The sequence below is a fragment of the Nanorana parkeri genome, unplaced genomic scaffold, assembly GCF_000935625.1.
Source record: "Nanorana parkeri isolate BGI_ZX_2015 unplaced genomic scaffold, ASM93562v1 scaffold21, whole genome shotgun sequence".
Lineage (NCBI taxonomy): Eukaryota > Metazoa > Chordata > Amphibia > Anura > Dicroglossidae > Nanorana > Nanorana parkeri.
Window position 1 is genome coordinate 650,562 of NW_017306289.1, and position 26,515 is coordinate 677,076.

Here is a 26,515-nt window from a genome sequence, read left to right on the forward strand (position 1 = left end):
GGTGCTCTGGTTTCCTCCCACACTCCAAAGAAAAAAAAAAAAGGTACTATAGCCCAATACAAAGGGAGGGAGCCGCCTATACAGGGAGGTACCAGAGCTGGTCCACGTAGGAAGGTAGGGGAGAGTACAGATGTGAGGAATTTTTAGGCGCAATCCTGACCCCTGCACTGTGTACGTAGCGTACTTTTGATGGTGGGAGGGCTCTTGACATCTGCTGCATTGGGAGTGGGGTGCTCTGGATGTCTGCTTATAATTATTATGAGAATGCTGGTATCGTCCACAGGAGAACTTTATTGAGGACACCATGATTACTATTACTATGATAATAAAGAGTAGATGCATAGTCCTATACAACCGGCCCTTTGAGGGTAACCATACTGCTGATGCGGCCAACGATGAATTTGAGTTTGCCACCCCTGATTTAGACTGTCCATTATTTTCCATGGTCATATCTGAACCACAGACTTGAACTAAGAGAGAGTAGTATATTTGTGTATTACTACTAAGAAGGGAACAGAGCCTCCATGTGATAAGTAAATATGAATGACCCCATGTACATATAGAATTACATTACCATACTTTGAAAAATGTTTTTAAAAAGGTGATTTCCTAATTAAAATACATTTTACATTAAGGTTATCACATTCACTTAAATATCTAAAAAAACCTGTAAAAATACAATAATTTCCTTTTGAATGGTTCGTTGTCAGCAGATTTCTCTACTTAAATGCTATGATAAAGCAGGTGCAAGCCGTATATGTTATGACTTGGCTGTCTCAACTGCCAGTCATCTTAGACAGTCAGTCATGATAAGTGAAAGATTCACTGCAAAAAAAAAGAAGAGACACAAACAACTATCAAGTTGAGACACATTTTAAAGCTGAACTGCAGCCATCTAGAAAATGCATGGTTATGCTATTTTGGTAAGGGATCCCCATGTTAATTCTCTACCTGTTATCGGCTTCTATTTTTGATAAAATTGTTTCTGTCAAGCATCTGGCTTCAGATTCAATACAAACATTGCTTTGCAGGTTGGATCAGAACTTTAGTACTGCCTACTACATGGTCTACAAATTTGGTCAGAGATGGGAGGCATATTTGTGGATGCATTGTCCCATCTTAAAGAAGCTGTTACACACAGTGGACATGGACAATACCCTGTTTTGGTATTTTAGTAGGGGAAACCAATTTCAGTTACGAAGCCTTGGAATTCACAGGTAAGACATACAGTTTACAAAAAATATGTGGTCACAAGAAAATAAATATGACTTTACTGTCATACAGATCAGCTTTAAAAAATAACTATGGACCAAACTTTCTTAACCCTTGTAGTGGGGCTACCTCCCCACTGCAAGGGTTAAATACTCATTTTGGTCTAGGTGCAAAAATGACAAAAATATACTCACCTGTACTTTAGAGCTAGCTGGCTGTTAGAGCGTTTCCTTCAGCCTCTTCCCCCTCCACTCCAGCAATGGAATGTTCCTTGGTATCCTCATGTCCTAGTGTATTAAACATGATCACTCAAGAATCCTTAGACTGCTGGAGTGGAGGGGGAGCAAGGCTGGAACGGAGGTTCGGGTGAGTATAACTTTTTGCACCTAGATAAAAACGAGCACTTAAGACAAAAATGAACACAGCCCAGAGTGGATTTATTATATTCCTTTTTACTCTTGACCTGTGTTCATTTTTGTTATGTGCAGGGAAATGTTCAAAAAAATGGTAACTTTCTATGCAAATGATTGGATGTCTGAACCAAGCACAATTTCCGTGAGCTGGGTGAAAATTACACTTTAATGCAGTTGCATTAGCTGTATGACGTACGAGAAATAAGTATTTTTAGCTACCGATTTCTAGAGACTAGAATTGGAACTTTCTTCAGAACACCAGGACATGGTCCATCCGAATTTCAAGGATGTACTCTATCCCACTCTAATACCGAAGCCTATTATTTAACACATCAATTTGCTTGACACCTTCCTCTGCAGTCAGTTTAAATTGTTCCTTTCTTGTCACGCTCTACTTATTTTAGTTCCTTCCCCCATATCAATAATCACCCAAGACTTTGGGGTCTATTCACGAAGCTGTCGAAGGATCTAGCCGTAGCTTTGGCGATTCCTTTGGCTAGCTTCGGCCCCAGGACCCCTTCGGTTCAGTAGAACCGAAGGGGTGCTGTACGGGCTATTCACTATAGCCCGTACAGCTCCCGACTTTTTCTTTATTATGACACGGAGCTCCGCCCAATAGTTTCCTATTGTCCGGCGGCTCTGCTGCCGTCAAAAAAAAAGAAAAAAAACTCTCCCGGGCGCTCTGCCTCCCGCTACCGGCCGCCCAGGAAGGAAACACTGATGTGTCTTTCTTTTTCTTTATTCTTACACGGAGCGATGTCAGAATAGAGGAAAAAAAAATATTTCCCATTGAAATACATTGCTACATTACTATTGGCTATTTCAATTTGCAATAGCCAATAGTAAACTAGCATTGTACCCGCCCTCTGCTGAATTTCAGCCGATGTACGGCTGAAATCAGCCGTACCAGCCTGAAGTGAATAGCCGAACAGTGTTCGGCTCACTTCACTTCAGGTCGGTCATTCACTCCGCTGCCTACGTCAGCTTAGTGAATAGACCCTAAATTCTCAATAAACGGCATATATATTATTAAATTTTCACAGTTGCAAGAAAAAAATGGTAAAACGTTTCACATCACCTGGATTGCTATATAACTAGGGTTTAGAAGGCGGTCTGAATTTCGTTTAAATCCCAACTGAATGCTTGCACCCATGATTATAGGGTGCAGGAAGATGACAAGCTATTTAATTTCTTAGCCATCATCAGGGCCGAAGCAGGGGGGGCTGGGGGGGCATGTGCCACGGTTGACACTTTAGAAGGGGTGCCACTGGGTGTGTGGATGGAGAACTTCTCCCTTGGGGGAAGCAACTCTGAGCATTTGCCCTGGATTACAGAATATCTAGCTTCTCCACTGGCCATCATACCTGCGTACAGATGCCCCACCTGCACTAATACTGTCAGTCCCCAGCCAGTAACTTGCAGACAAGGACAGCCACTTTCTCTGTGATAGCAGCAAACTTGTTGCAGCAGTCCATCACCCCCTATTGAGTAAAATCAAAAGCTCTGCAATCAGCAAGGGGAAAGGAGCGGCAAGAGTATAGTGAGTATAAGCAATGGGGTCCAGAGACACTGTCACTCTGTCCTGCACGGGCAAAGAGACAGTGTACCTTTAAACAGCAGTAAATTTATATTCTGCTGTTAAGTACTGTTCTCAACCTAAGTGAAGTGCTGCGGAATGACCCTGAAGGGGTCCTAGAAATTGCAATGAACTGAAGCAGTTTTGAAAGTAATGATGCTAAAAAAACTTAACCATTGTGCAAGTCTGATCAGCTTATTGAGTTTTCTGTTTAAAAGGCTTTGTTATTATTGTGATATGATGAACATCAGAAACATTTAGGAGCTATTTATGTAGAAATCCAGGAGACTGTGGTTGATAAGGATAATTGCTTAATTTATTTGTGCCGTTACGTAAGTACATTACATATCTTGCTGGGCAAGATGGTGTATTTTTGTCTTTTGGGAAATGTTCCAGGATTGTTCTGAATGCAAGCCAAGTGATTTTTGTATGCATGATCATTCTATTACAGACAGGATGCATCTTTAATGGTTTGTGAATTGCCCCAGCAGGTGTCATGCAGAGAGAACAAAGGGCACACATTCATGCCAAGTCGTACTGTTTTGTAACCCCAATGTCTCAAACCTAGTAATACTCAGCAATGCTTGTAAGAGTTTCTGTATTGACTTTGCAGCTGTACAGTTTGCCTCAAGCATCAGAGATCCTGGGCACAAAAAAAAGTGTTTTCAGGCTCTATAGAAAAGTGCACAACTTAGATTTTGTGATTATTAAAATGAGCTATAATATAAGTCATATCACTATGTTTGCTGGTCAGGTTCTATAAACTGCTATTTTGCTATTTGCACAAGAAACAACATACGACATTTTTTTTTTGTTGTTGTTTATTTAGCTGTGGCTAGGTGCAAACTGCAGTAATTCACAGAAGCCAATTAATTTTAGTGTAGTCAGGTCAGTAAATATACAGAAATCATTTGTGTAAACAGGATTATTCAAGTCCTGCAAGAAACCCAGTGATGTCACGGCATCTTCATATAGATATAAGCCATGACTGAAAGCAATTTAGTTCACTAATGCACTGTGAGAGGAATTTATCATAGCAATTGCAAGTGTTTGAACTCGCATAGGGTCGCATTGGGATATATTTGCGCCAGATTTATGTTTCTAGTGTTCATAAATTAGATTAAATAGGCTCCAAGAAAGAAGACTCGCAACTCCAGGCAAAAAGCCTAACTGTCGCTTCTTGAAGAAGTGGTCATGGAGATTTCTTAAGTAGTGATTGTTTTGTTAGGTGATGTGCAGCCACAGGACAAGCGCAGATGTAAGCAGTTGCAAGGTCAAAGGTCATTCATATAGGGGTATAGAATACTAACTGCTTTAATACCAATCATCAGCCAGGAATGTGAAACCAGTGTCTTTTGTCACTAATTGGTGGCATTTAGCCAAGAGTGAATAAGGCCCCAGACTGTTCCCCAGGGGTAAAAACTGCATTTCGTAATGTTATTTTGCTTCTGAATACTTCATAAAATGTTTCATGGACCCTTTTTCAAGAATACACTTTTGTAATCACCAAAATCCTGTCATGTTTTTTTTGCAGTTATGGTGGTGTGTTTCTTGCTAGACATTGCTCAGTCCCTTTGACTCAATGTGGCCACCTTTAAGTGGTACATGCAAGACATAGAGGTTTGCAAACTAGATATACATTAATTGTATCCAAATGTATCTGCAAAATGCTGATACTACCTGCATAAAGTAGAATGTAACCATAAAAACCCTGGGCATCCTATGCTTCTGTGCCATATAGTTATTGAGTGATCTGCTATGGCCATTGTTACAGCTTTGAGTTTTATCAATACATACCTCACAACTTTATGAGATGGGAAAGAGGAACACATAATAGCACAAGTATGTAAGCAAAAGAGTAAGCTGTGCCCACAGTAACATAGACCATTGGGGTTCATGTGCAAAAAACTATTGTTTTAACGCAAAATTGATTTTTTTATCATTGCTGCTTTTCCTTTTTTTGGGTATTCAAAATAACACATAGGATAAGTAAAGCATTAGATAAAGAGTTTTGGTAAAGTAAAACACTTTTGAGAGCTACATAATTTGTTTTTATAGAGGTCTATACATCAGACCAATAGAAGGGACAAGTGAGGAAAAAAGAGGGGTAGAGGAATCCAGCTCCAAAAGTGGGACTATCCTTCCAAATGAGGGAGAGTTGAAAGGTATGTATATCAATACATAAATTGTTTTATACAAATATGATTCAGCAAACAGTCACCAGTCTAATTTTTGCAGTGAAAGTTACTAAAAAAGGGCAAACGGATGGATGGCTGATATGTGGTTATACCCTGTGTTCCCTTCCCTCCAGCTTGTTTTGTTTTATAAAATGCACTGGGCCTCAAGACAATTTATCACAGTTTCTTGCACTGGAAATCTTGCACTCAAGGCACTGCATCGTGTAAATCTAGTGTTGAAGTGACACTAAACTCAGAAGTTAAATCTTAAAAATGCATTCAAGTACCTTAACTATTAACAAAGCTGGACCTAATTTGTACATCACTTGGCTGTAAATCCTCAAATAATCTGCAAATATGTGCTGACACTGTCATTCCTTCTGGAGGGTGGCTGCTTTGCACATGGCCCTTGTTTGTGTTGTAAAGTAGCCACCTACTTGGGAGCAAAAGTAGCCACCCTCCAGAAGGAAGGACAGTGTCAGCATGAATTCAGAGATAATTTGAGGATCTACATCTCAGCGATACACAAATGAGGTACATTTTTGTTAATAATTAGGGTACTTGAATGCATTTTTAAGATTGATTTTAAATATAGTAACAGGAAGTAAATCTTACCTCATTGTATACAGTAGTGTTCCATCATCTTCCAGACGTAGCAGTTTGTTCGGCGTAGTTATGTTATGAGCAATGGATTTTTTACCATTGTGGAAAAATGTATCTGGTGTCCAAATTTTACTGGCCAGTAAGTTATTCAGAGGAAGACGCTGCATAGGTCCCTGAAAACTCAACCGCTCATCTTTCCAGCTCTGACGGAAAAACACATCAATGGTATATTCCTGCAAAACAACATACAGTACTAGTACTTTCAAACTGACCAACATATATATGTATATATATGTGTATGTTCTTAAGCTTGATAAAGAAGCCTGTCTATATGTATACACACCACTACTTAGCTTTAGGGACTCATACTAATATGGTTTTTACTATGATTCATTAATATATCACTAGTATGAGTATCTGTGCATTTAGCCAACCTGGGAAGGGGGTGCAAAAATCATTATCCAGGAACAATACATCTCTTTAGTTTAAGCAAGTGCCAGTATTAATCTTTTTCTCATTGTTAAATGCAATGCAAATCAAATACTACATGTTGCAACTATTCTGTACAGCAATTAAGAAAATGTCAATAGATAATGTCACTGTCATCTAAGAAATGTATAGAATATATGTGGGAAGTGTTATGCCATCTGCAACAGATGCCAATATTCTTTAAGAAAGAGGTGTCTTCACCTCTAATAATTCAGGAGCTACAGAGAGTTATGTGTACAGAAATGTGTTAATATGACATTGCAGCAGTAGAATATTGGAATGTTTTGAAGGCTAATTTATATTAAACATCATCTTTTGAATTTTTTGGGGGGGAAGATTACTTTTTTATATTATTTATAATTTGGTATATGGACTTTTTTCACTTGACACATAAGACACAATTGATTTACTTATTTCACTATGGGTAGAGTTATACACATTGGTCATTATATATATATTGTAGTTGTTTATTACCTTTTAAGTATAGCAACAGCCACAATTTAAAATGAAGGTGAAGATGGTGCAAAATCTTTACACAATGGTCAGTTATTTTTCATATGATTTAAACTCTTTCTAAAAGAAAAACAAAACTGTAGCTGTACTTAAAAAGTATTATCTAGCTGTCTATGCAAATGCAATACTGTCGGCTTACTGTGATTCATGCTTATACTGTAACTGTATGGTCGCCCTGCCCCTTGAGTGTGCATATATATAACACATAGATACACTAATTATGATTTTATGATTGTAATGATGATCCACTGTTATGATGCACTGTGAACTAATATCTTTATATTGTATTAAAAGTATTATCTAGAGTTAGGCGTTAATTTGTTTATCGCTTACCCAAAAGGATTTTATGTTATTACAAATGGCATCACCTATGATGGATGATGCTCCTTGATGTTTAAAAGTTTTAGTTTCCGGCAGAATCAGTTGGTCTCCTGAACATTAGCTCTGATATCCTGTTTTAGAGTGCCTCCTTTCCCTTACAGGGCCCTATTGAGCTACCCTTGCATGTGCTAATAAGCGAGGTAAGGAGAGTCACTCCCCCAGTTCTCCCTTCCCCAGGCTAGTAGATGGGCAGCTGCTGGACACTATTCTGTCCTTTGGAACCAGCTGTTTGTAAACATGATGACTATACTTTGTTGAGCAATGTACATGTGTATGATCTAGATTTAGTATTGACGGTTTGAGAGTTTAAAACTACTTTAAAGTCCAGGTATAACTACATGTCCAAATAGGGAGGACAGCTCTGATGGTAGATTCATTGCAGAATAAACAGCGTTGTCACCCTGTTGGAATGGAAGTGGAAAAAGAACTAATCTACTGGCAGGATAATTGTAATAAAACTATATTACAAAAACTGCTGTGTTAATTCTAATGACAGACTGCATCATAATCCAGGAAATCTTTGATTTTACCATTAGTTACCCTTTGAAGCACAACTCCTGGATTTATTCAGCAAGTATGCTGTTTCTCACAGCTGCCGCCACACCCAACCTGTTTAATTTTTAATTTTTATTGCCTTTATCACCATAAAAATTACTTTTTTATTGCATGTAATGTAATTGATTCTCTCCTTAGCCTCTTACAAGTCTAGGTCCAGTGTGCTGCCAAGGTCAATTTCAGAAAATAAATGTACCACGGATTCTTTGGAATTTGTGTAGTTTCTTGCCGATAATGGGCTGTGAAAGGGTAGAAAAGTGTAATGTGCTCACCACCTGCAACCCACAGCTGCCCAACACTTTCATATATACTAGTATTGTTCCTGGCTATGTTGAGTGTAGTACTATAAACCATTGTTTCATTTCTAGGAATGTTCCAGAGGGGAGTTTAAATGACACTGATACTGGCTGGGAGTGGTTGTGTGACTCCTATTGTCACACAGCCAGAAGTAGGGCAGTTATTTGCAGTTAGAAGCTTTGTTTACTGAACGATTGGAGACAGAATGGGAATATGTGATAAAAAGGAACAGCAGGACTCAGTTCAGGAGGAAATTACATATGCATTCATCATTTTGTAATCAAAGTTTTAGTTTGCTTTAACTGCTGGTTTGAAGCAGAAATAATGGAGAAACAAACAAGAGCTCATGCGATCTTTATTTGGTTGCCCTTTAGCCTATCTTCACCTAGCTCCAGCTAACCTCTTCATGTAAGCAGAGTCCGAGGACATAGGTTAAACGACAAAATCACAGATCCAAAAAGTTATAAATTGTATATCTACCCTTTGTATCTGTCAAAATATCTGCCAGCTGGGTTGGTTCACCCTGACTGATCACTATTTTTCTAATCCTTAAGATAAACCAGTACTAGTAGTAGTATTGCTCCATCTTTCATATACCTTAACAGGTTGATACAGCCAATCCAAATCATTGCAAAAAATATTTTTGAAGCTGGGGAATGTCTGTATATCCAACCACACTTTGCTATAAAAAAAGAAACTCTGGCAGCAGAAAACATATGTAAATGCAACATACATTGTAGTGTAGAAACGTTCTCACACCGTTTGAATTCCTCCTAAAATGTATATAATAAAGAAAGCCAGTTTGTGTGGTTTGCAGCTTTGCCCAACCCTTTTCAACATGAGAAAGCTATTGAAAATGCAGCCACATCAGGCTCCCTAAAATATCTCTTCCTAAAGATCTTTCCTTAATCAATGGGCTGTATGTTTATGGTAGAGGAACGTATCTCAGTGGAAAAGCTGTTGGAATCTGTCCCAAAAATCCATCCAAAATGTATCTGCTAAAGTCCAATAGTACCCATAAACTTGTTTGTTTCCCATTTTTGTTATAATTGTCTGGACTGGCAAAACTGTATGATATCAACAGCTTTAGATCAGTGTCAGTCTATGTTAAATAATATTAATAATAATAATCATATCAGTTCAGTTATGATGCTTTAACTTACCATTTCAGTATCTGATACCGGTCCAAAGCTTGTAACATAAATGTCTGTTTTTACTTGGGTTATTCTCTCTGTAAGAAAGAAAATGTTGGAATGACTATATTAAAACTAAGCTTGTTAGTGGATAGTCCCTCACCAAGGCCATATTTAGACATCATGTTGCTCTATGCACACTTGAATGTACAAAAGGGTGTAATCAATCACCATTCCTTATGTCATATTATTAATATAGTAATACTAAAAACTGCTGCTAGAATTCACCAATGGTGGTTCATTTTGTATTCAGGACTATGTTTGAGCTGTACAGAGCAACAGAAGAATAAATTGTCTTCTGATGTGCACCAACATCCTCGGCATCCCTTTACCCCTTGGGTTATCTGGCCTACAAATTGTGAGGACTAGTGCTTGCACCCTGTAATCCTGCAGCTCTGTTGCAATGCCAATATGGCTAAAGCCGCTCTGGCCCTCACTGTCTGGGTAACATGGAAACCTATTGGCTGCCTATGGGTGCTCTCAGATTCTAAAGCTTGCACAGTGAGTGGACTGGGCATTGTAACCAAAAACTACAGCACTGGATCACCAATTGCCACTCCCATAAGAGGCACTGGTGATGGACAAGTGATGGTGGATGTAGGTGAGGAAAAACGTTTTAAAATGTTATCTTAAAAATGTTGGAAATCGGAAACAAGTGGATGGGGTGGGATAAAGGGAGGGGAACTGGGGTTAACTTTGCCCAGAGATGGGCTTTAACCACTCTTGCTGTGAAGAACCCATTCCTCCATATGTAACTAATGTTCCCTTACCCTTTGCACAGTTATTAGGATAAAAAGATAACTTGCCAATGTTTTTTATTTGGTTTATAATAATTTGTCAGCTCTTAATACTCATTTTACAATGTGGTGCCAAACACTGGGCTTCATATTCTAGATGTAAGGTTAAACTCTAGGTGATACTATATTAGGATTGAACACCAGACCCCACAAAACCACTGGGCCCCATTGTGCTGCATAGCCTGTTGTGATGGTAGAGCCAGCACTGGCAATACAAGAAGGCTTGTAATCATGACTAGATAGTCAATATACTGTAGGTGTTATTTATGATTTTAGTACCATGAAAAACGTAAAAAAATGCAGATTTATATTTTGGGTCTTGTGCTTGCAATCGTAATATTGAAATCATCCAATCCCACTTGCTAGTTTAGGAATTATTTATGTCTTCATCCTTTCCTAGAATATAAATACAAATTCTAATTTTGACTCTAAATCTAGCACGTGTAACCATACCATGTGAATGACACTTAAATATCAACAAATATATCACAGTGCAAAAAATATATTACAGTAAATGCTTTCAAATCAGTAAAACCAAGAATTGTGTCTACTTCAAAATGTTCCCCATTCAATAATTCTACTTTAATAATTCTATCCTTCTCCAGACTGACACTGATAGCGCTGAGGAGACCTTTCATATCGAGATTCATGAATATTCATGAACTATATAGTGATGTAAGCAGGAGGTCTATAGCCTCAGTAGGTAGTTTCAACTTTCCTATTACATAATTGATGCAAAATAATCAAGCTCCAAGGGACATGCAGCCTAGTAGAATATGACAGCAAAAAGATGGAATATTCCATTGAATGAGAGAATCTGGTCTACGAAATGACTGCTCTAAAGGAAAGTGATCATAAATCACTATTGACTGATTTAATAAACACTTTGTTATTAAAACCTGAAGCAGCTAAAATGTGTACATTCTTTCCCGACCCAAAAGCACATTGCTCCATTATTTATGTATTAGTCTGAAAGTCTTACATCAGGAATTAGGGTAAGAAAGATATGACTCGTTCAGATTTGACATATAGGGAATTGTGCAGGGACCAATAAGTCCCATGTTGCACAGAAAGCTCCTCTGCAAAGCACATAGAATTGAAAGCCCTGTTGTGATAGAAAAAAGATCTAATTAAATGCAGATTGGTCAAAGAAAGCTAATTTATCTATGCAGCAATCAATGCTTTATATAGGGCTAATATAATCAGAAACTCCAGTGGTGGTGATTTCTGTTTTTCAGCACTCAGCATCTGCCACTGGAAGCAGTACCGTTAAGTTGTGTTGTGTCCAGAGCTCTTTCACCATCTCTTGTTAGGAGACAAACTGTATTAGGAAATGTTTTTGTCCTTGGTAGCCAATAGAGTTTTCTTCTACAGGCTTTCTGTAAAAACGGATCTGTACCTGAGCAGTTTAGAATAAGTGGTCTGACCTTTACAAAACCTATTGGCTGGTTGTGCAGTTTCAGAACTAAGGGCTATGTAAAAATGAATAGTTAGCCGAGGTGATATAGTGACAAAGAAGGAGACACATCTCAGAGACTCTGGAGAGGACATGCATCAATGTAGGCAAAGTACACAATATGTGTTCCCTCATACAGAAGGAGCTGACAAAATACTAAACATAGTTCATACAGTATAGTAACCTTTTAATTTACTAATGGACAAAGCTCTGGTGAGTTATAAATCCCATTGTAAGTAAAAAAAAGAAATACCTACTGAATTCAAAGCAGCAAAGCAAGCAGCACATCTTCACATAGTCAAATAAAAGCTCACTCTATTAATTCCAGAATCTTAAAAACAGCATGGTATGGATATATTTTAACAATCCACTTGCAGGTTTGCATCATCTCTGAATGTGAGATCAATACAAACAGAATTGTATGATATTTATGCAGAATTTCAAAGTCCTGATATTCTATTGTATAGATCAATTTGAGGGTTTATTCTTGCCTTGTCTATTCTTATTTTTAGATATATATGTTGAAGGTTGCCCTTGGCAATTGGTATAGGCACCAACCAATCGGATCCACTGCACCTCAGGTGGCAGGCTATAGGGAAAGAGCTCTGTGAACGGAAGCACTGTTTTTCTCCAGTTGCGGTGAACACTATACTCCACAAGACATGTAGCATGTAGAAAGTTAAATCTTCAATCTAGGGAAGTGCGCAGTGTCTCCGCAAGGCAAACTCTTGTCTAGTTCCAAGTTTTGCTGTGAAGTGCTCCATAAATAACGAAATATTCAAGGAGATAAGGCACTGCACATCTCCTAAGAGGTTTTGGCTGAAGGGAGAAATAATCTAAAAATTATTATTTTCTGTACAACAATCCGATCATAAATTACCTCACCAAACCTCTCTGTATTCTGAAACTGACAGGGAGAAAGTTTTTTTAAAACACTGATGTAGGAAATGTTATGGTCGTTAGACAGGTGGGAAATGTGTTCACTAGTTCTTCTCTTCAAAGAACGCATACTAAAATCCTGAAGGCATTACGCAGTGAGTCTACTATCAAGTGGACATTTCTTTAGTCGCTGGTAATCTAGTAACTTCGACAAAGGCTTTTGGCTATGCATAGGAGAGGTACCCTGCATGCTTGTCTGTTGTTATACCCAATATAACCATGATGCACTATTTTTGGTCTAGGTTTTGACCACAATAAGTTTGATGCTGATTGCTTCAATTCTGTGAAGGTGCGGGAGCCTGCAATTGGACACACACCGTCTGCATCCAAGTACGGGCCCCCAGGACCTGCACGGATTTGCAGGTGCGGGTTGGAGTGTAGCCACGTTTGTCCATAGGAAGGTACAGGTGGCTGCACGCAGTTACACACAGCACCTGCCCCTCCCGGGTACAGGTCTTTGCATGCGCATGCATGCTGTATAGATGTATACACCCGTGTGATTGAGCCCTTAACCTGAGGACACCTTTAAACATAACGTTAACTTAATCTCTAAATCTAAACCATTAAGCTAGAGGAACTCCTTAACCTAACCCACATTTTACTTAAACATACCCCTTAATTTACTCTTAACCTAATCCCTAAACCTGTTGTGACAAAAACAATACTATCACTCTGAAATCAAGCAGACAACACCACCATAACTATTTAAATAAATACATTTGCATGAGGCCACAAAAATCTGAACTAAAACATTCCATACCCAAAAATCTTCACCTAGAACTGGTCAAATACAAAACAACAGTGTAACGAATTGTACATATTAACTACTTCAGTTCTAGTACCTGTATGACCATTATAGACCAGAGTAATTTTTACATTTCCACTATGGGCCTGTTTATTTGGTCCATAGTGGAAATGTGATGCTAGCAAGTTCTAATAAAAATGAGGATAATCCCATAAACCTTTTTATATATCGGCTAAAATTGTCTTATTATATAAAGTAACATAATAGATGTGCTGTAATTTTGTAAGACAACTTGGATTGTTTTCTAATTCCTTCACTTGAACTTCATAGAGTATAGCAGCTTTAAAGGTGAAATCAATGTCCCTCTCATTTCCGCAATGATTATGTGGAATGGTCTACATTAACACTTGAGAAGACCCAGATAGGCAGGCTGGATAAATTATATAATGTTGCAGCTGTTTAAAGCCATCCCAAGACTGAAGCACCTCCTGAACAAGCTTTTTTATATTCCCAACAGGAAGGAGTCACTTGCCCTTATAATTATCACCCTAGGAGCAGTGATTGCATGTATTAAACATTTTATAAGATCTGACAGTTGTATTTATAGTGTCTTCTTTATGAATGTCCAGCCAGCAGTCTCCGTTCAGTATTAATCTCGTTGTCACTCTGACTAAACCAGTCACAGCATTTATGCGCATCTTTTAGCTTTTTTTTTTTGGAAAGCAGCCCATGCCACTTAATTAGCAATAAAAGTGACATATAGTGTATTTTCAATACATATTTGGGTTATTATTGCAGTGTTTATCTTGAGGTCATTATTTTTAGTAGACTTCTACATTTATACCAGCTTGATCTTTCTTATAATTGTTACTCTGTTGAATATATAGACAGAGGAGTATCTACAGAAAATAGTGCCTATGGCAAGCACTGAAATTGCACCTCTTTCCAAAATCTGCCTTTAAGGGAGGTTGGGCTTCCTCCTGACAAACCTGCACCCAATTTTATATTTTGCCATATGTGCTCCAAGATGTAGACTCTCATAGTGTATAGTTAGGACCGCACTATATAGAGGTGCCTTGGCGAGGCAGTGCGGTTTTCACATTTTCTGCAGAAGACGTGTATCTAAACCTCTGTTTTTAACCTTAGCAGTGAGACAAGTTTTTTTGCATGCTGGCTGGTGAGTGTGCTGGGAAACTTTTTGCTCTTTCCAAAATCTGACACCCATATTTTAGATAACTTTACCATAATGTCAACTCAAAAGTGCTAGTCAAACTCTCCCCTTACATCAGAGTCCGCAGAGCTCCCCCTTACATCAGATCAGAGCCAACCTTACATCAGAGTCTTCCTTTACATCAAAGTACTCAAAGTCCCCCCCCCCCTTACATCAGCATCCCCAGAGCTCCCCTTTATATCAGAGTCCCACCCTTACATCAGTCCTAAGGACTCTGAAGTAAGGGGGAACTCTGATGTAAGGGGGGACTTAGTGTCCCTAGAGACTCCCTGACATCATAGTCCTAAGGACTTGGATGTAAGGGGGGCTCAGATGTAATTTAGGACTGTGATGGAAGGGGGAACCTGGGGCCTCTGATGTAAGAAGGGGCCACTGGGAACTTACATCTCCCCCTTATTTGATAGTGAAGCATTGCTTCTTATGTGTCCCTTATGTGTCACTACCTTATTTAGGCGGGGGCGAGGGCAGGCGGCTGACTGAGGGGAGCGGACAGTAGGAGGCAACCCAATGACATGCAAATGGGAATGCTGGGAAGGGTGGGGACTGGGGAGGCAGCAAATCATTGATTGGTTGCTAGGATGTTCCTAGCAGCCAACCACCAGTTGTCTTTCAATCTGCTGTCATAATTCAACTTCCTGGCTGTTGGTTGGTTGCTAGGATGCCAGGAGGTCCAGGCAGCAGAGGTTGAATAATGACAGTGGCAGTCCACTGTCTGCTGCAATGCTTTTGTAAATAAAATTCTCTTTAACACCAATCAGCCAAACAAGGGGCTTTACTGAAAACAGATAACCTGCCCCTTGTAACCAGGGCCACCATTAGAAATGATGGAGCCCCATACAGCCTACCTGACAGGGCCCCTTCTAATAGCCTCCCCCCGGCAGGTACCCCGATCCCTACATCAATCCCACCCACTCCAAACCTAGAAAGTGTGTCCTTCGAGAGCCAGCTGATACATGCCTCCACCTCATTCTCTACAGTGCCAAATCAGCATTCCTGTAACCAACGGCCCTGCTTGTAACACCCACCTCCACTGCTTTGCAGCAGCTACTACTACAGTTTGCATTGGGACAAGAGGAGCACAGACCAAAGTATGCACCGCAACTCTCTGCCCACAGTTTGACCAGAAGGAGGTTTACACTGCCTGTGTCTGTTAGTTGCTAGGACCACCTGACATTCTAGCAACTAACTGACAGCTACGGAGGTTGTCATTATTCAACCCCTGACTCTACCGGTTAGTTGCTAGGACCACCTGGCATCCTAGCAACTAAACGGAGGTGGAGGGGGTTGATTAATTACAATGGCAGTCGGCTGTTTGATGTCCCCCTGGGTCAGCGAACTTTCACTGACCCACAGGGCAGCAACCCCCCCCCCCTCAAGTGGTGCCCAGGGCATGTGCCATGCCCTGGATACGTCACTGTAAGGCTGGGTTCACACCTAGGCGTTTTTCCGCGCTTTCGTACTCGGGGAAAAACGCTCAAACAGGGAAATGCCATTATTTTCAATGTGCATGGTTCCCATCTGGGCGGTTTTCCGCGAGTACGAACGTGCGGGAAACCGCCCTACGCCCAAAGAAGTACATGTACTTCTTTGGGCGTAGGGCGGTTTCCCGCACGTTCGTACTCGCGGAAAACCGCCCAGATGGGAACCATGCACATTGAAAATAATGGCATTTCCCTGTTTGAGCGTTTTTCCCCGAGTACGAAAGCGCGGAAAAACGCCTAGGTGTGAACCCAGCCTAAGTAGATTAAAGTTTTTTAAACAACAAATATTGACAAAACATGTACATGAAGCTTATCTCTTTTTACATATTATTCTAAATATATATTGAAAAACTTGACATTCCCTTTACCTCTGACAATTAGGCCATTATATTAGTATAGACTGTTGTACATGTAGCTGATTTATAAACAATATATACTGTATTCAAGGCTTAAACTGTAACAATAATCAAACAACTGGAATAGCTTGGTCAAATGTTCTAAATTAACAATTTAAAACAGATTTGATATATATTTGAAATCTTTTACCTGCTAAAGGGTTTGTATTTCTGTATACATAGTCCTGAGATTTACACAGCTCTGCCCCCAGGAAGCCCTATTTATCAGGAAAGTGGACCGGATCTTTTTCTGCTGTAGTTTCACTTTTACTTACAGGTTCCCCCCACCCCAACCATGTGACTGGACAGTGAAAGAAAAAAAGAAGCACACTGGTAAGGTCATAATTCTGTCAGTCTGCTCTCTCTTCCTATCATTAAGGCTCCTTGCACTGCAGCTGAGTCCTCTCTAGCTGATGGTATTCTGAATTGCTGTATAATGTATTGCTGGGATTTGTAGTCCCTATACAGCTTGGAATCAGTGGCAGAACTACCAGGGTTGCAGCAGTTGCAGCTGGGACCAAAAGTATCAGTAATTGGTATCAACGAGTACTTGAGGAAAAGTATCAATATTCGTACTCAGTAAGAAAAAAATGGTATCGGTGCATCCCTACCACAAACCCCTATCCCAACATATATAATAAAAGTTAGGCATATTATTCCTGATTAAAACTTCCCAGCTATAGGAAAAGTTTATACTCCTGTATCCTCTGAAGTCTTTTAATTCTTGTACTAAACCCCTTGCCTGTACTCTGTCTCTAGTGCATTGGCCAATTCTTTCTCATTAAAAATGTCCAGCTGCTGGCCAATTTTTCACAAACCAAAAAGCAAATTAGGAGCACTACTCCCCGAGGAACTGATAGTTAATGATGGGAGTGATGTGTATTGGAAATGTTAGTGAAAACAGGTAAAAGGACTTAGATGGGGGCAGTGAAGATCGTCTCGTTGTAGAAGTGGGTTGTATTCACATCAATGGAGGCATTGTAGGTCATTCTTGTGAAATAGTACTGGAACGAGGGATGTAAATGAGGATTTCATGGATGACAGGATGTGTAGAATAGGAGCTCACGATCCCGAGTGGGAGGTTTCCCAGAGGTAGCAGATGTAAGTTGCACAAGCTCAGCTGGCCAGGCTGAAGCGTTGCGGCTGTGTGGGAAGTGTTCGTGCGGGTGGGCACTTCAAACCGCTGTACTGTGTGATCAATGGGAAACAAAAAAAGCAGTGCTGCAGGGAGTCAATGCCGGGTGTTGAATTGTCCTTGGTGCTGGCAGTGTGAGTGTTCCCTGGGTGGCTATGTGTTTCCAGGCTATGCCTCTTTTTCAAGCACTGGTAGAATGTACAGAAAAAATTAGCGGGAATGGAGAGGACTTTTAAATCTGACAGCTGGGTGGAGTAACCCGTTATATGGCTATATGATTGGTGGGAACGCACAGATTAGACGATTAGGTGTATTTCTTGATTTAGGAAAACTAGCAGGTTACCTCATCTGGAATGCAGAGATTTGGGGCAATAGACCAGACTATAAAATGGAAAAGTGATAAGAACTTGACTGTGGGTAATAGAAATTAACATGGATAGTATCTGAGGGATAGCAATTAGATTAATCTTGTATCCAAACATAAAAACAACAATTGGCATAACTGTGTCCTAATGTATTGCAGGGATGATAGAATCCTCCATGCAATAATAGGACAGAATTATTTGGAGTGTTAATACAAAAAAAAAATGATTATTCAATAGTGTAAGTTTAAACAAATATTTTAATCAATAAATAATATAACAGAGTAAAATGTTTTATATTTCTTATATATAAAAATTGTTCTTAAATATTTTTTTTTTAAACTTAACTTTGAACCTTCATCATTAAAGTTATAAAATCGTCTGTATTTCAATCTCCTCATTGAGACCTATTGGTGTCAAACTGTTAAGTTTGTATATCCGAAAGGTCTCTCTTCTACATAAAAGTCAAAAACGTTCAGATGTATTTAAATGTGTGGGTATGTGTTCAATGGCGAAGACCCGTAGGTCCTGAGTCCTCTTATGATGTTTTAAAGTAAAATGCCTGGGGACACTATGTTCAAAGTCACCTTTCTTAATTATTCGCCTGTGTTCACCAATTCTTGTGTGTAAGGGGCGTATGGTGATGCCAACATGGATCATGCCGCAAGGGCATGTGAGCCCATATACAAAGTGGTCGTGGGCACACGTAATAAATTGTCTTATATTATAGGAGTTGGTAAGGTGATCTTTGAACATGGTCTGGCCATGTTGGATAAATTGACATGTAAGACATTTTGGGGGTGATTTACTAACCTAAACACACGCACGCACTAGGTGCGTGTGATTTTTACACAACAAAACATATTTATCAACCAAAAAGTCTCTAAAAGCATATTTCCACTAATGCCATATATGGAAAAATCATGCACATGATGCATATATAATGCTGCTTCACAGTTTAGACAAAAATGGTTAGCTCATGCATTTACATTCCTGCATTCATCAACGCAAGCAACACAATGTAGAGCTAATTTACACAACATCACCTTGCAATTCATGCAGGGCTTTGCACAACACACCTGCTGGGTGTGTACACACTACAAAGGTGTTTAGATTCCACCCATAGATCATGCTGGGAGGGAACACACTACAGAGGTGTATACATGTTTGTGGTGTGTTTATAAGGTTAGTAAATCAACCCCTTTGGTTTTCTACACTGAAAGATCCCAACTCTGTTGTCAAAGAGGAAACATTTGGGATGAATCTCTGAAGATTGGAGTAGCTTACTGGGAGCTATCATGTTTTTAATATTCTTAGTTTTCCTGAAATTGATGGACGGTTTAGATGGTAATGTAGGACTTAACCTTGGGTCTTTTAATAGAATATGCCAATTCTTCTGTATCACCCTCTGGATAGCTTTATAGCTATTATTGAATGCTGTGATAAATGTAACTTTGTTTTCTCTATTTGGAGATTCATTTTTGTTATGGGCTGTGGGTCGATCAGGTTCTAGATAAGTGGAGTAGGCCTCTGTAATAAGGTGTTTTTCCATCTGGTATGGTGGCAGCTATTTTAATGGAGATAAGAGTTTCCCCCCGTGGGTTTGATGTAATTTTTGGTAATGATGTGATTGTTTGTGGTGGAAAGTTCTAGGTCCTGGAAAACCAATGTGTTACTGTTAACCTCATGGGTGAAGGAGAGTCCAAAGTTGTTGTTGTTACAATGAAAAACAAAGTTGGACACACTATCAGGAGGGCCATCCCAGATGATCACTATATCATCAATATATCTCCCATAGAACACTAGCTGCTTGGCAAATGGATTATTTTTCCATATGTGGAAAGCCTCCCAGTACCCACAAGAATGACCTACAATGCCTCCATTCATGTGAATACAACCCGTTTCTACAGCAAGACAATCTTCACTGCCCCCATCTAACAGTGAGTCCTTTTACCTGTTTTCACTAACATTTCCAATACACATCACTCCCATCATTAACTATCAGTTCCTCGGGGAGTAACGCTCCTAATTTGCTTTTTGGTTTGTGTTTATTCTAGATACAGGGTTCCTCTCCCTGTTAAAGGAGACCGCACACCCTTCACCACTGCTTGATATACAATCTAAACCAAAGTAATCAATTCCTTCCACCACGTTAGTAGTAGTGCGCTTATCATTTTTGCATTATTCTTGGGCAATTTATCACTGCTGTATCACCTACAGTCTCTAATTTCCTTGGGTAGTTTCATAGAAATTGGCCAGTGGCAGTACATTTTTGCATCGTTGAGAACATGCTTTAGCAAGCTAATGACCAATTAATGCTTGATGAAAAAGCACGATTAAAATGAATGCTTGATGTCAAAACTAGATGATAAAAGCCTTTTTTTAACTGAAACTAATCAGATTAGGGTGCTGCTTCACTGTGTAAGCCAAGATAATTGTAAAAGAAAAATGTATGTGCTGCTACTGTATGCTGTCACTGAGAATGTCTGAAAATCGTACTGTTCCATAACACCATGTACAGCTTAAAACCATCTTCCAGCCATGTTATTTAAAGGATTTGTGCATTTTTAATGTTGCTTTTGAGCCACAAGAAAATACCTCTTTTATTTGTACAGTATTTTTGTACATTATTTTTTTTTTTTTGCTTTAGTACATCTGCCTTGGCAGTACCTGCCTCCCCATGCCTGTATTGACTGTAGTTTGCCTATTAGTCTTAAATATGTCCAGGACTTGCTAACAAAATTTGCCCCCTTTAGACTTCAGTGGGATTTGCTACTAAGTTTGGGTTCCATGAATTCCAAAAAGGATTTGTTGAACTCTTAGCCATAGCCATTATGAACAAATACACTAAATATTAGTAAACACGCACATCACACCTTATTCCTTTATACACAGCACCCTTTCTTTGTTATCTTCTATAAAGAAATATGTTTAGATAACTAGAAATCTTGAGAATCAAGTGAATTGGTAAATCTCTTTCAGAATCTTTTAAATTCAACTTGTGTACCCTGTGTGTCACAATGCTAATTGGCCAGCCCGGCCTCATGGAGTCAGCCACAAACTTCCCAATATCTGCCAGAACCAGGTATTTTCTTTGGCCTCTGCTGCTGAATGTGGTGATGAGGAAGCAAAGGAAAATATATGCTGGAGAAGGGTGGGGAATTAAAGGAAACCTGTGGAGGGGTGGAAGATTAAGGGAAACAAAGCACAGTTTGCTTTAAAGTGTGTCTACAGCTCTGAGGAAAAAAATTCAATTCATTGAGTCCTGACTGCCTGGATTCATAAATTGTGTGGTTGTCAGCAGATGAAACAAATCTGCTTGCACATAGTCAGTGTAGTGGAAAATTTGTGAAAAATTTAATTTTGTGCAGCGATTCATTCAATTTATAGATCAAGATACACTACTTCTCTTTATTAGTAGAGAAAACAGATTTTAGAAGATAAGAAGTAATACAAGCTCTTTAAAATACTGTATACACTAGCTTGTCAGGTAAAAGCAAACCTAGAAGTTAATCATCCTCTTGTGAAATATCTTGTAAGATGTTATGAGATTTCATGACTCTGAATACGTGATGAGAACATTAACAGCAAATAATAAATAAAAATTTGTTACCTCCAAGTCCAGGTCGCAATCTGTTGTCATATCCATCTAGCAGACCATCTAGTATTCGGGTGAATATGGTGATGTTATCATTGGTGTCTTCTTTTATTGAAGCAGTAGTCATCTGTGAAAAGCTGTGTAAGAGGATTTACATACATAAGTCTTTAATAAGTATTTCTAAACCAAACCTAAAAATGTTACTTTTAGGTAGAATTGTAGCCAGACTATAGACACTTAAATGTTTATATATTCTAAACAAGCAATACATAATCTTTAAAATACGCCTTCACTGACATCTGTAGTTACAGCCTTTGTGGTGCTCTTCATCGTCACAGCTCACAATAGAAGCACTGAAGTCTTTCTAAATGGGTCTCGCTACTCTGCTCTTTTCCCTTTTCCTGTGCACTTGCTCTGTGTTTACATTAGAAATGAGAAAGCCGGTAGGCTGCCAACTCACTGCTGGTAGGGGGGAACTTAGCAGCCAACAAAAAGTGAAAGTAAAATTAAAAAAGCTTACAAAAAATGAAGTCCAATTTAGTTAGCACACTCCTGGTGGGGGTGGTGTGTCAAGGCCAGTATGCAGCTCCTAGCAGTATTAGACTGAGGTGTCTAAATTGTGTATTGGTGAACAAGGACGAAAAGGAAGCAAGAATGAGTGCCACTACCTGTCAGAAATGTGTGGATGGGACAAACAGGTAAATGACAAAATGGTGAATCTGCCCATTGGACATCCCTCCATTATCACTACTAGATCCCACAACAACAACACCAGGAGATTCCCACCACTGAGCCCACTTCCATTCCATCACATGTGAGTGCCAGACACCACCATTTCAATTTCACCGTTTATTCACCATTGATTCACCATTTTGTCATTTACCTGTTTTTCCCATCCACACATTTGTGCCAGGTAGTGGTGCTTCTTTGAGGATGTGTTGTTAGACAGTGACTGCAGCTACAGGGGCCAGTGAGGGTTTGTTGTAAAGTGAACCTGTGTCAAGAATATGTATATTAGTATTTACATATCAAACAGTAAAAACACTTTAATATAAACCCCTATTTGCCTCTGTAGCTATAGGCATTGTAGAGAAATTCATTTTCATAGTTCACAACAGAGGTATTAAAATCACAGCTCCACTCTTCCTATGTTCTGTTGCAGTTGGAATTTTGAAAACTAACAGCCTACTAATATAAACAAACACCAGGTGCTTGTAAGCTGCTAGAAAATGATTGTTAGAAACTGATTTTTTTACTAAAGTGGCTATGGAGGGCTTGCTTTAAAGATTTTACTGCTTGTTAAGAATGTATTAAAACATTCCATAGTCTGAGCACAGATGCACATTAACCGCTTGAAGACCAGGTGTTTAGACCCCCTTCCTGGCCAGGCCATTTTTCAGTGTTCATCGCTGCGGTACTTTGACTGACATTTATTCCGTCATGCAACGCTGTACTGAAATGAATTTTATACCATTTTTTAGGGACAGATAGAGCTTTCTTATGGTGGTATTTAATCACCACTGGGGGTTTTATTTTTTACTATATTCAGGAGAAAGTACTAAATTATTATTTTTTTATATTTTGTTATAAAACAACTAATATTACCCATTTTTTTGGTAACATATAAAAGACGGGGTCACGTCGGGTAAATAGACACCATCCATGTCAAGCTTAAAAATTGCGCGCACTCACTCTTCCAGCTTCTCTCCAGCATCTGAAGCTGGAGAGTGACACGAGAATGTGGAAGTGATGTAATATACACCACTTCCGCATTCTGACAGCGGAGAGGGGACCAGAGGGAGATTGTGAACCGACCTCCCTCTGATCCCCTGTGACAGAGGCAGTATGCTGGTGCCGGGCTCACACCGGAGCCCGGGACCAGCTTGACAGCGGGAGGGGGGGAGCGCACATTATGGGACCTCATACAAGCGATCCGTCGGCTCTATAGCCGGCGGATCGCTTGTATATTAACGGGCATCGCTGCCTGTTTTCAAATAACGGGCATTTCCCGCTCGCGCACGCCGCGCCCGTGTGGGCGGATGTAACAGGACATGTATACACACCCAGTTAATCCAAAAAGCTAGGTAGTTAAGGCTTATTTACTGTTTGTTAAGAATATATTCATCGCCTGAACACAGTTCTACTTTATACTCGTTCAATATATTGAGTTCAATATACCGATAATTAAATTACCAATATGAACAAAGATAACTTTATCAGCTGCCTTTTTATAATATGACCAAATTCCCACAGTAGTTTTTGTCTCTACTCTGTCCCATAATACAGTATTGCAACTGGAATCACCAGGTAATTGATTGTGCAACATTATGGGATGTCCTTTTGAGGGTGTGGCTGTTTTTTAAAGGTGCAATGCAGTTGTGGATATGACTATTAGACACTGGATAAAACATTAGATCATATACACATTAGATAAAATATGTGAAACTGCTTTGTGTCTTTAAAACAAAAGTATTTCCTTTAGCTAACGCTTATACCTCAGAAGCACTACATGCATGGGCACCATATCTAGGAGACATATATGTTCTGCCAACCTAGAAAGCATTCCTAAGAACTGACTGCAGGAAATTGTATTTAGGTTAGTCTGTACTGTTGCTAAGTAAAGTTCTGGCTTGACACTGTATTAAAATACAGTATATCTGTCCAACATCTTTGACCCACATAAGTATGACATTTCCTTTTCTGTCCACATATGAGATAATTTACCACTCTGATGGGTTCCCCTAAAACTCATTTCCATTTTAGAAAACATGAGTCAGAATTGGTTCCCCTAAGCAATGCAGTAGCTGCTGTAGACAACTCCCACCGTAGATTCCACAGGCCCATCGTATGCTTGCACTGCTTACAGTAAATTTGTCCATGTATACTGTGATATTTTGGGGAATTTAGAACATATGGTGAGCACTTAGTGACCACTCTCAAAGCCGATTGACATAAAAGGACAGTTTTTTTATTTCACACAACCATATATGTACTCCATATAATATGCTTCTCTTCGGCATAACAAAACATAAAGTCTGCTTGGCTTTCGGCAAATTAACGCCAAATAGTCTCACTGACTCAGGGTTGTCTCACACAGACTAAGTGTCCCAATTCTAGGCCTTTACAGCATTTCTCAACAGAAATAGTCTTAGTAGTACTCCATACTGTTTAGAAGCTCCCAGCAGTTTTCCATGGTAACATATAAAAGACGGGGTCACGTCGGGTAAATAGACACCATCCATGTCAAGCTTAAAAATTGCGCGCACTCACTCTTCCAGCTTCTCTCCAGCATCTGAAGCTGGAGAGTGACACGAGAATGTGGAAGTGATGTAATATACACCACTTCCGCATTCTGACAGCGGAGAGGGGACCAGAGGGAGATTGTGAACCGACCTCCCTCTGATCCCCTGTGACAGAGGCAGTATGCTGGTGCCGGGCTCACACCGGAGCCCGGGACCAGCTTGACAGCGGGAGGGGGGGAGCGCACATTATGGGACCTCATACAAGCGATCCGTCGGCTCTATAGCCGGCGGATCGCTTGTATATTAACGGGCATCGCTGCCTGTTTTCAAATAACGGGCATTTCCCGCTCGCGCACGCCGCGCCCGTGTGGGCGGATGTAACAGGACATGTATACACACCCAGTTAATCCAAAAAGCTAGGTAGTTAAGGCTTATTTACTGTTTGTTAAGAATATATTCATCGCCTGAACACAGTTCTACTTTATACTCGTTCAATATATTGAGTTCAATATACCGATAATTAAATTACCAATATGAACAAAGATAACTTTATCAGCTGCCTTTTTATAATATGACCAAATTCCCACAGTAGTTTTTGTCTCTACTCTGTCCCATAATACAGTATTGCAACTGGAATCACCAGGTAATTGATTGTGCAACATTATGGGATGTCCTTTTGAGGGTGTGGCTGTTTTTTAAAGGTGCAATGCAGTTGTGGATATGACTATTAGACACTGGATAAAACATTAGATCATATACACATTAGATAAAATATGTGAAACTGCTTTGTGTCTTTAAAACAAAAGTATTTCCTTTAGCTAACGCTTATACCTCAGAAGCACTACATGCATGGGCACCATATCTAGGAGACATATATGTTCTGCCAACCTAGAAAGCATTCCTAAGAACTGACTGCAGGAAATTGTATTTAGGTTAGTCTGTACTGTTGCTAAGTAAAGTTCTGGCTTGACACTGTATTAAAATACAGTATATCTGTCCAACATCTTTGACCCACATAAGTATGACATTTCCTTTTCTGTCCACATATGAGATAATTTACCACTCTGATGGGTTCCCCTAAAACTCATTTCCATTTTAGAAAACATGAGTCAGAATTGGTTCCCCTAAGCAATGCAGTAGCTGCTGTAGACAACTCCCACCGTAGATTCCACAGGCCCATCGTATGCTTGCACTGCTTACAGTAAATTTGTCCATGTATACTGTGATATTTTGGGGAATTTAGAACATATGGTGAGCACTTAGTGACCACTCTCAAAGCCGATTGACATAAAAGGACAGTTTTTTTATTTCACACAACCATATATGTACTCCATATAATATGCTTCTCTTCGGCATAACAAAACATAAAGTCTGCTTGGCTTTCGGCAAATTAACGCCAAATAGTCTCACTGACTCAGGGTTGTCTCACACAGACTAAGTGTCCCAATTCTAGGCCTTTACAGCATTTCTCAACAGAAATAGTCTTAGTAGTACTCCATACTGTTTAGAAGCTCCCAGCAGTTTTCCACATCTCTAGTTTCACACATCCCTTGTGTGTCACTAGCTCTCTCAGCCTTAAGTGTATTGTATAGGTATGGATATAGATATAAACATAAGTGTATGGTAATAAAAATGGTAATAACAACACAGATGTATTAAACCCAGTTGGATTGTGGTGACCAACAAGTGAAATAAAAAGAGGAAAATGGGAGAAATTACTCACTA

The 26,515-nt window shown here is 39.5% G+C and overlaps 1 protein-coding gene across 1 annotated transcript in view; it reads right to left on the reverse strand.

Moving 5' to 3' along the window:
- The window catches only part of GABRA5 (gamma-aminobutyric acid type A receptor alpha5 subunit), a 168,307-nt gene that overhangs the window by 126,594 nt on the left and 15,198 nt on the right, over nt 1-26,515 (reverse strand). The window contains exons 2-4 of the mRNA XM_018563208.1: nt 21,564-21,685; nt 9,380-9,447; nt 5,994-6,214 (exon numbers count right to left, since the gene is read on the reverse strand). Coding sequence (XP_018418710.1) covers nt 5,994-6,214; nt 9,380-9,447; nt 21,564-21,685 — 411 coding nt within the window. The remainder of the gene's footprint in view (nt 1-5,993; nt 6,215-9,379; nt 9,448-21,563; nt 21,686-26,515) is intronic.